The sequence below is a fragment of the Endocarpon pusillum genome, assembly GCF_000464535.1.
Source record: "Endocarpon pusillum Z07020 unplaced genomic scaffold scaffold1631, whole genome shotgun sequence".
In the NCBI taxonomy this organism is placed as follows: Eukaryota; Fungi; Ascomycota; class Eurotiomycetes; order Verrucariales; family Verrucariaceae; genus Endocarpon; species Endocarpon pusillum.
This window is the reverse complement of record NW_006916047.1, coordinates 1-10,763: the sequence shown is the minus strand read 5'-3', so window position 1 is coordinate 10,763 and position 10,763 is coordinate 1. Positions and strand designations below refer to the sequence as shown.

Genomic DNA, 10,763 nt, shown 5'->3' with positions numbered 1-10,763 from the left:
GTGTCTCCCTTGCTTTAGCTAGCCATTTTCGGCTCATCATCATCATATCAATGGAATCGTGTTCTTCAGGAAGCTTCCGGAGAAATACGAGCTGTCATAGATTAACTTGCCTAAAGCATTGGGCGGTGTGATGTCCAACAAATCTCTGCCACGTTTCCGACATTTCGTTTGCTACTGCCTTGGTTGCTCTCTTGATCGGCTTCCGCTGGGGAGATTTCTCACTAATCCGTTGCCTAAGAGATGGGCTGCTCTTGCGTAGACTTGTCCGAGTTCGGCGTGGCCCTTCGCCTTGAATGTTGACACCTATATATTTGTGGAAGGGCTCGTGACGATAGATTCGATTGACATGTGGAATCTGAATCACTTCGCTGGTTTACATCTTCGCTTACCATGCTATCATTTCCTACTGTTGTTCTTGCATTACCAGGAATGCCGCCCATCTCATTTTGTGTGGTTTTCGACATTTGAAGTTGGTTGCGCAATTCTTCATTGGCGCTGGTCACCTTCGTTAGGTCCCTGGAGCTTCTCGATCTGTTGGCGAAGAGATGTAGCCTTGTTAGTCTTCACGTGGTTTTCAAACTGAGCTCTAAGGCTGTCAAACTCACTCTGGAGGCTTTGATATTGACTCGCTGTTGCCTGTGCAGTTCGTTCACATTCTACTTGCTGTGTGCGAAGTTCTCGATCAGCTGCAGTTCTATCCTCGAGATCAGTCCGCAGTGGATCTACCTGCTGGCTTAAGGCAACTGTGTGGTCGTTTCTGGTCTGAGTCTCGAGTTGGTTCCTAAGTGTAGTTAGCTGATTCTCTAAAGTCTCTACCTTCCTGGATGCCTTTCTGCTCTCAGTTCATGTTCATGGTACTGTTCGCGCCAGGCTCGATTGGCAACGCTCTCTTTTCCAAGATCTAACTGAAGTTGTGCGACTTGTTGGGCAAGGTCGTTAGTACGATATCTATCTGCACCAAACTTAAGCTCGTTTTGGAGAACTGCCAAATCTTTTTCCAAAGACTTCCTATTCGCTTTCTTCTCGGAAGTGAGTTGTGCCCGTAAACGTCGTATTTCTCGGTGAAGGTGAATGAAGTCGTTAGCTTTCTCATTGTCGAGGAAGCCCAAGGTCCGATGGAGCTCCTCGTGTAACGAATCTGTGCAATTTCCGCTCTTTTCGGTCTCTAAATCTCGTCTCAATCGAGTTATCTCCGCGTCTTTGACAGTCGTGCTGGCCGTCACTCTCCGAAGCACTTCGGCATGATCAGTTCTCGAGTCGCTCAAGTCCTTTCTCATGCGATTCAGCTCCAGCTTTCACGCGTCAAGGGCTTCTTGAACATGCTACTGCATTACGCGAAACTCCCAGCTTCTTTCTCACAATTTCGGAGGTTTGTTTTGTTGGTCTCGGATGTCCTTTTGAAGAGCGAGATTTGACGACATCGACTTTTCGAGCTCGTGCTTAGCCTCTTCAGAGTTCAGATTCGAGCATGGTTACCGTTTGACTTTCGGTAACGTACAGCCTATGCAAACGGTCGGTTTGGGTGCGAGATGCTGTCAGGAGTTTGACATTTTCCTTGACGAGTCTAGCGCGTGCTCAAGTTGTCTGTTTGCATGTGGGAGGTAATGTTTTAGAGCAGAAATCTCCTTACTGCTTACATCCTGGAGCTTGTGTAGCTCGCCTCTCAACGCCGCTGTTTCACCTGTCAATGTGAAAACCTCCCCTTTGATGGTTAGTTTTTCGTGTTCGACCTGCTCTTCGTCAGATTCAGCGTTGTTTTTCTCCTGTGAAAGTCGCTGGACGTGAGCTTCACACTCCTTGAGACGGCCAATCTCCTTGTTGAGGTGGGTAATTTTCTTTCTGAGGGCAGCAGTCTCCTCCTTTGAGTGAGACACGTACTCCCAATGACCAGCGTTATCTTGCCTCTCTCTTCAATTCATTTGCTAGATCATTCGTCCTACGTTCCGGCGTTGTCGGCGATCGTCTCTGCCATGGTCAACTTGCTTACCATTCGATCGCATGACTGGCTCAACATTGCGAAGAACTCTGCTGAGCCAGCGACCTGATTTCCGCCGATCATCTGTGTTGCTGCATACCTGAGCCGGTGCTCACAGACCATAATGGCATCTGGCCATCTCTCCATCATAGCTTTTTCCTGCGGGACATTCCGTTTCGGCTTATCCAGCGAATCAACCTTTTCTGTAGTGTCTCTTCATTTTTGGTCATTTCGTCTTCCCGCTTCTAAAGGCTCTCTTTGGTTGAAGCAATCCCTTGGTCAGCTGCTCTTTTTCGGTCCGGATTTCTTCTTGCAACCTCTTCAATTCCGACTCGTTCTTTCTTTGCGGCTCTCGCTCCCTATTTTGAAGATCTTGTCGGATTATTTCATAGTTCTTTTCACAAGTATCAAGTACTTGCATGCGAGTGTCAGACTCCACCTTCTGATCTGCAATTTCTCTGTCAGCTGCTTCCCTCAATTGATTGATATCGTTGGCCGCAGTCTCTCTCAACCCACGAAGCTCAACTTCGGTCACTGTTCGCAGTTGACAAAGCTCCTCATTCGTAGTGTCGCGCAACTGCTGCAGCTCCGTGGTTGTTGTGTTCCTCAAATCATGAAGCTCTTTCTCTAAGCGCTTGCGTTCCGCTGCGCTGTAACTTGCGGTCTGCATATTCTCTGTTTCCAAATCCTGCTTGGTTTTTCGGTAGTCCGCTATTATAGTGCGCAAAGTCGACATCTCTGCGTCAAGCTTCTCCTTTTGAACTTTGACCTCTTGTAAAGAATTCTTCATGTCAAGAAGTTCTCGTTCAACGTCCTGCAGCCTCTCACGCTGATCCTGAAGACGTTTATCACCATTGCTGAGAGCTTTCTTCTGCTCTTCTGCCACTTTTAGTAACCAATCCTGCTCTGAACCGGCCTCGGTAGAGTTTTCGATGAGGCTCCTGATCTGCGGCATCTTGTCCGTGAAGTCCTCGATCATCTTAGGTAGCGCCGAGCCCAAGTCCGGCTGATAAGTGATTGCTTCAGAGACGATTTGTAAATTGGCAAGAACATTATCCGACCTTGATTGGAAGTGCTCCCATGAAGCTGCAATTGGAGACAAACCGCTAGAAATCATGATGTAGAAATTAGTAATCAGGGTCTAGAGGAGACCACCGAGAATGGGATGAAGAAAAAGCTTGCGATCAGGGACTGAAGGAGACCACCGATGTATGACAGCAGCTGTCAAGGAAATAGCATGTCTTTGCTTGGGCGTTTCGGTATTTGGTGTGACAAGGTTGAATCGTGTTGAATGGGCCGATTAGTTCTTAGGATGAGATCTGGCTTTCAATTGATAAGCTCTGAAGTTGCGTAACCTCTGTCCTGTTCTAACTCAAAACTTATCTTGTTAATCTGTTCCGCAGTCGAAAGTTGAATTGGCCGTCTGGCCTTCATCGATAGTCCGCCAAGAAATTGAATTGGCGAATCGCCCATGGGGGTCCCGTATTCTTACTACGCACTTTTCGTAATCTTACTACCGTAGTAATAATAACACCCCACCCTATTCTTACTACGTCCCAATTAGAAATAGAGTATAGGGTAGTAAGAATAGGCGCGCACTATTCTTACTACGCTCAAATCGGGCGCTAGGACACCGCCCCGATTCAATGCTCAACAACGGAAGAACACAATGTATTATACAGCCAAATTCTGCCAAATGTAGTGTAGTATTGGGATTCAGTCACATTCAAAGATTCTACTGATAAGAGACAGGAAGACAAACCTGTACGTAGCATAAATTTACAAAATCTATATTTAAATGCTGTCTTATTCTGCCTCTTTCCTAGCCGCTTTGTTAGCTGCCTTATTATCTAAGATCTTTATATAGCCTAAGACCTAGTAGATATTTATTATATTAGGCAGAATATATAATAGGCAGTAGCAAAGCGGCTAGGTAGTTATTATTATATAAAACATTTTAAATATAGCTTAAAAGTATAAGAGATTATAAATAAAGGCAAAAGCTCTTAATTAGCTATCTATAAACAAGGAGACAAAACTTAAGAGTTCCATAATATAAAGGGAAGTACAGATTATTTGTACCTGTCTTTATGCCTTTATCTTTCCTCTTAAGCTGTGCCCTTATCCTTCCTCCTGAGCTGTGCCTCTATCCTTCCTCCTGAGCCGTGCCCCTAGCCCCTGAGGACATTTCTAGTGACATGCCTACTATTACGTGACGCCGCACTAAGGCATCACGTGTTGACCTGAGGCTATGGCCCAGGTCTCTATAGGTTCTACCTTATGACAAAGAGGATCTTTTTTATTTGCTTAAGAGAAGTATTGCCACCTCTAATGACAAAGAGGATCTTTTTTATTTGCTTAAGAGAAGTATTGCCACCTCTAGGTTATTAAGAAAGATCTATATATTCTAAGCACAGTGAGTCTGGCTACTAGAGAGCACTGATTTCAGCCTGGCGAGGGCTGCTACTACTTTTGTATTAAAGACTTCCGCTATTGTTCCTAGAGAGAAGCACTCTTTACAAAGCTGTCTATTAGTTTGATATACCACATATCCTGCATCTATAGCACCTATTTATTAGTCTTTCAAACTATCCGAGTAGACTAGGATATCCGTTAAGTAGATGCCCTTTAAAGAGTCCTAGAAGTCAGATGCGAGTTCGCTTTTTAAGCGGCCGCCAGACGTGTGGATCCGGGCGTGGATAGCTTCTCGGGTCTCAATGGGGTCTTATGGTGCACACGTTAGCGAGTTAACAGTTTCTGAAGACGGTAGGGTGAGGATCCTACAGGCTAGCCTTGGGAGGTCCTTCAGAGGCCACCTGCCTGTTCTAGGCAGTAACACAGGCGCAGGCTTGGCGTTATATGATCTGAGTTACTGACTAGGTTGCTTACTAAACCTAAAAGAGAAACCCTATTACTATATTTGGAAGCCCTATGTCCTAATTGGGACGTAGTAAGAATAAGGTTGGCTCTAATCTTACTACGGTAGTAAGATTACGAAAAGTGCGTAGTAAGAATACGGGACCCCATGACGTCAGCGAGTCCAAAAGCGATCATACAGTATGCCAAGATTATGCCAAGATTTGATTACATGACTTGAATCCGCGTGAACAACAGCATGAGGTTGGACTTGACGTTGGGAACGTGGTACTGCCTCAGATGGAAACGCTTCGTCTGGCTGTAGATGTTTCGACTGCACCGGGACTATCGTTAGCAGCTTGCTATTGAATTACTGTGACATAGCTCGAGTAATCCATACTCGTATTGGTCGTCTCTGGATTTCAACATGCTGCGCCACATAGTTACAGGTGCCTCGTCCTTTGAGCGAGGCAGACTCGGCGGTGGCTGAGTCTCTTACCAGTTGCTGCCTCTAGATTCACTCTGTATAACCCTCAAAATTGGAATTTTCATCTGCCAGAAGTACCAGAAGGTCAGTTTTTGCCGTCGAAAGATATCACTCTCCACTCTTGTCGCTGTCCAAAGAGTTCTAATGGCTTTCGCTTAACTTCTACGGAATCCTGCGCCCAATGACAAGCACATCCATCTAACAGGTGCTTCTGCCTATCTTGTCATGGAGACGCTCGCTGCAGTCAGTCTCGCGGGCAACATCGTCAACTTCCTAGACTTTGGCCTCAAAATAGTCTCCAAAGGCCGAGAGATATACCATGCCATTGATGGTGCATTCTCAGAACACAACGACCTCGAGGTTGTGACAAGAGATCTTCTGCTCCTTCAGACGCAGATGGAACAGTCGTTGGTGACTACATCTGCCGCCGCCGACCTAGGTGGTCATGATGTTGATCTTGTCAAACTTCTCGAGTCGTCCAACAAGTTAGCAAGAAATCTTCTAGAGTGCCTGAACAAGGCAAAAGCTCTTGGTCGCTTTCGTCGATGGAAAAGCCTCAGACAAGCTGTCAAGAGTGTGTCGTCGAAGGGAGAAGTTGACGACATGGCTAATCGATTGTCCATGTATCGTGCTCAATTTCAAGGTCGTGTTTTATCATCCTTAAGGTGCGTCATCTGCTTTCTAAAGATTTCAGCCTTGGACCGGCTAACGTATTCTCTAGTACGAGAATCAACCAAGCTGCAGATGATCTCAAAGCGCAGATTGCCTGTTCTCGGAACATAAGAAAAATGCTGGAAGACTTTGGCGTCAGCTTCAAATCTGTGTCGGCCAAAATTGACAACTTATCGAGCAAATTTGCTGGTGGCCGCGACCGCTGTATCGAGATCGATACTCACATGCCCCTGAACTTCGCTCTAGGCGGACCGGAGAGAACGCTGCGGTCCGTACTGTGCTCCAAAGGCGACAGAGACATCGAGAAAACCATTCTCAAGACTCTTGAATACGAGCAAATGGAAGTCCGGCGACAGTCTATCCCAGAAGCGCACGCAAAAACTTTCAGATGGATTCTGGACGGCTTAGTTGACGATCCTGATGTAGTGTGGGATGATTTCACGGAGTGGCTCACTAATCCTGACTGTATATATTAGATCAAGGGCAAGGCGGCGAGCGGGAAGTCCACCCTCATGAAATTCCTCCTTCAGCAGCCAGAAGTGGAAGCACGACTCTGACAGTGGAGTGGTAGGCTTCCTTTGATCCGGGTGGACTTCTTCTTCTGGAGTCTTGGAACACCGCTCCAGAAATCTCAATCTGGCCTTTTAATGTCGCTGCTACGGCAGCTTCTCGGAAAGCGTCCCGATCTCATACCCACAGTACTACCGGAGCTATGGAGGCATGTCTCGGATATGGACCATATAACCCACCACTCGTTGGAGACGAGCTCCGCTCTTAACCAGTATCGGTGGACTTTCGCGGATCTCAGCTCTACCTTTGATGCTATGATGTGTCATCTCATGCGAGATGGAAAGGTAGTGATCTTCATCGACGGCTTGGATGAATTTGATGGCGATCATGGCGAGATTACGGAAATTTTCAATCACTACGCGACACTTCACGATTCCAACATCAAGATCTGTGTTTCCAGCAGGCCGTTGATGCCATTTGAATACAGCTTCAAAGGATGTAAACATCTGCGGCTTCAAGACCTCACTGCAAGGGATATCCGCACATATATCACGGATAAGCTAAATTGCCACAGACACTTTGAAGCTCTTGCAACGACCTCGCCGAATCAGGCATATTCGTTTATTGGAGAGGTTGCCGCCAAGTCCTCAGGGGTCTTTCTGTGGGTCTATCTCATCGTGAAGTCCCTGCTGACAGGCCTCACGAATCATGACTCCATCGACGACCTGGCGAGGAGATTAGAGGCTCTTCCTCCAGAGCTTGACGCTCTTTACAGAGCGATGCTACGAAGCATAAATCCGCCCTTTTACAGAGGTCAAGCTTCTCAATTATTGCAAATTGCGTATCAGCATAAAGACATGATGTCAAGTCTTGCACTCTCCTATGCCGATGACCCAGACAGCGCCTTTGCACTCAAATTGCCTATTGGGCCGCTGAGTCTACAACAAGTCGATACTCGGATCGAAGCAATTTCATATCGTGTGCAAAGTCGATGTCAGGGCCTCCTGGAGGTCCATAAATTTAAGGCTTGCGAAAAAGCACCTGCAAATCCAGACACACCTTTCCGGTGGGATGAAGTCCGGTATCTTCACCTGTCCCTCCGTGACTATCTGGAGAAGCCGGACATATGGGGCGACCTCATGGGCTGGACAGCTAGAACTGAGTTCGACGCCAACCTCGCATGTGCGCGCAGCTTATTATTACGAGTCAAAACGTCGGCCTGTTACTACGGGTGGGGATTTTACATATGGAATTTGCTCGATAGAGCTATTCAATTCACTTGCAAAGCAGAGCTGAGTACCGGCCACGCTCATGTGGATCTGGTGGATGAGATCCACAAAGTCGCAACGGACTTGTTACCACCTGGGAGGTCCCTTCCCTGGTTCACTGACGATCGCGGGATGCATGCAGAATTCTGCCAACAGACTTGCACTTGTTTGTCGATCACATTTGTACAATACGCCATTCTTCAAGGTCTTACACATTATGTAAGGCGGAAATTTAGCGACATTCAATTTCTGCAATCGGATTCTGCATCTTCGTTCCTTGATATTGCTACCGGGCTGAGCTTAAGTTTGGAAGACAAAACCGAAAAAGCCTACTCTCCCTCTTCCGATGGGAGGAAGGGCACCCGCAAGCACATAAGGAGGTTACTGGGTCTTAATGGAAGTTGTGACAACCGGCCAGTACCCTCAATGGTAAAGATGCTACTCGAACTTGGACTCGACCCGAACGAGAAGAGAGGCGGCAGCACACCATGGTTGAATCTGTTGAATCATCTGGAAACGCTTAGAACACAGAAATCACACCTCGACAGCGTGTGGATCGACATCTGCAAGCTGTACATTCTTTTTGGGGCCGACCTGAACGGTATTAGGAGATGGGACAAGTTGCTCGGCGAGAGACTCCCGATTGGTAGAAGGATCAAAGATCTCTTCTGTGATACTTCAAGTCCCTCTGCAGAAGAGCTATTCCTATTGGTCGATCGAGAAAGCCAGAGGGCCTCGAAGAAAAGAAAGAGGCCCTGTTCGCCATCAGGGATGCCCTTGGAAGAGCGGATCACGAGGATCCATGATCGCAACTCACTACCCGGCTCTCAAAAAAGGCAGAAAGCGAATCGAGGAAGGAAGAGGTCGCGAATATGATTCATGAACGACACCCCTATTTAGCTATGCTGACTGCACTGGTATCGATTACTCTCATATAAATCTATCGTATTACTTCAAAGCAGGCGGCGACGCGGGATCCCACTACGGTTTTGCCGGTGCCTCAGACAAGGGAGGCGTTGGTCGAGGGGCCGGTAAAGAGGTGAGATGCGGAAGGCAGGATGTCAACGGGGCGCCGCCGCATGAACCGCCAGCCACCAATTTTGGTAGAGCGGACTGTGCATCATATCGCCGTCCACGCCCAGGCCAACGGTTGGATCAACCGGTCGAGGAAGCGTGGAATGAGAGCACGAAAGTGGGAGGGGAAGGGTCGGTTGGAGGCGGGAAGCCGGTCAACGCCTGGCGCTGCCGGGGCCGGAGGCGGCGGCGCAGCAAGCCAGAAGGGGAGGCCAGCTGGGAGGGAAGCGAGCAAGGGAAGCGAAAGAGGGGGAGGGAAGGAGGAGTAGAGGACAGAAATGAAGAGACAACCGAGGGTATCCGGGAGCAGCGATCTCTTTATACCCAGGCCAAGCGGCAGGGCCGTTGTTTAGAGCGGACTATTCCGGGGCGCGGCAATCACTTCCCGTCCCATGGAGATGTTGATGCAGGTCAGCCAGGGGTGTTGATATCCATTTACTCGCTGTTCGTGTTGGGTGTCAAGGTTGAATATTTGAGTCCAGAGCCTCCGTTGTTGAGAAAGCTAAGCGTGTGGAAATGTCGAAAATTGTAATCTAGTCTAGCCTCCACCCCTCACTCATTCGCTCCACGAAGCCACTTATCAAGGGCAAGGATCTCGAATCGGTATCGGCGACTTTGATATCAATGCAGTACATAGGCTCGTGGTCATCGGTCCCCTCTCCGAGCGACATAGAGATACTAAAACTTGTCGGCTGGTGTTTCTTGTCATAGATGACCTGATTGCTCACAAAGAGGCTCCTCGACAGCTGAAAGATGCGGCTGAGTCATTTATAGTTGGGAGACTGGCTTATCTTCGTCGAAATCAAGAAATATCGTATATGGCGGTGTACATATGTAATCCGTTCTAACACAAATCATTGTGAGCACATCGTCACAGGAACGTGGCTGACAGATTAAGACCCTGCAAAGGACGAGAGCCCTCTCGTCAGACAGAGCCTCCTTTGTTCATCCTACAGGTCCGGTGCTCTTGCAATCCAGATGGATCCGTTGGCGAACCCATGGCGGCAACGGATTGCATGGTGGTGGACCTGATCCACAGCGCCCGAATCACTGGGTCTGTTGGTGATAATACGTAGTAGATAGTTCTAGGGGGCGATGCGATAATAAGGTTCAGGTGCCCAGCGCCTACGATGCACACGCTAAATTATAGCGTGGAGCTAGGGGGATTTAGGAGGTAGTTTGCTAAGAAGTTACCAAGTTCCTGTAACAGTTGGGTCTAAAATCGAACCCGGTAACCTCTATCCCTAAATTCTGCCGGACCTCATCATAACTGGTGGCCACGAAGTGGTCATATATTTTCTTCCCCTGATCTTTACTATACTGCACCTTCAGAGCTTTATAATTCTTACCCTGAAGAGCCCGCGGACAATAGCTTATCCAAAGAGCCAGTAGCACCAATAGTGACGAAGTAAACTTTCTGCCGGACTGGTCATGGAGCTTCAGCCTGATTTAGAGACATTTGACCCCAATTGCATCTCCAATTAGGATATCGTAGCCAATTTCAAGCTGTCCTCAATGGGTCTGGAAGGATTTAAGAGAGCCCAGACATTATTCAGATTGGACACACATACACGTCATAGAATTGGAGGTTTTTAAGATCGGACGACTAAAACCGAAGTCACGAAAGTTAAGGGCGCTTGGCATATGAGGCTGGAGCCTAGTCAATGAAGGTTCATGCAAGACTCTGTTAGGCTCACTTCTACCTGTGTAAGTTATATGCAATTCGTCAACTCTCTTTATGAATTAATCAACTCTGTGGTTTAAAAAACATTCGCTTTTTAGCTATGGTTTAATTTATAGAAAGATCTGATTCGAGAGATCTTTTACTTCGAAGAAAACGCTTCAGATCCAATAGGATATTCATCCCCTGTGCTCTAGCAATTCGAGCATAGTGTCAGGAGAGCTATGGTTGGGCCTAATA

At 47.5% G+C, this 10,763-nt stretch overlaps 3 protein-coding genes across 3 annotated transcripts; 1 reads left to right on the top strand and 2 right to left on the bottom strand.

Moving 5' to 3' along the window:
- Positions 1 to 486: 486 nt before the first annotated feature.
- On the bottom strand, positions 487 to 2,059 carry EPUS_09359 (uncharacterized protein; the record flags this gene model as incomplete). The annotated part of the gene is made up of 4 exons (XM_007802403.1): positions 487 to 781; positions 817 to 1,268; positions 1,638 to 1,877; positions 1,988 to 2,059. 4 exons carry the CDS (start codon positions 2,057 to 2,059, stop codon positions 487 to 489), a joined length of 1,059 nt encoding a protein of 352 aa, XP_007800594.1.
- A 142-nt stretch (positions 2,060 to 2,201) lies between these two features.
- On the bottom strand, positions 2,202 to 3,092 carry EPUS_09358 (uncharacterized protein; the record flags this gene model as incomplete). Its single annotated transcript, XM_007802402.1, has 1 exon — positions 2,202 to 3,092. One exon carries the CDS (start codon positions 3,090 to 3,092, stop codon positions 2,202 to 2,204), a length of 891 nt encoding a protein of 296 aa, XP_007800593.1.
- Positions 3,093 to 5,543: 2,451 nt separating this feature from the next.
- Positions 5,544 to 8,644, top strand: EPUS_09357 (uncharacterized protein; the record flags this gene model as incomplete). Its single annotated transcript, XM_007802401.1, has 3 exons — positions 5,544 to 5,983; positions 6,040 to 6,415; positions 6,551 to 8,644. The coding sequence occupies 3 exons, from the start codon at positions 5,544 to 5,546 to the stop codon at positions 8,642 to 8,644; spliced, it is 2,910 nt and encodes a 969-aa protein (XP_007800592.1).
- Between the last annotated feature and the right edge of the window lie 2,119 nt (positions 8,645 to 10,763).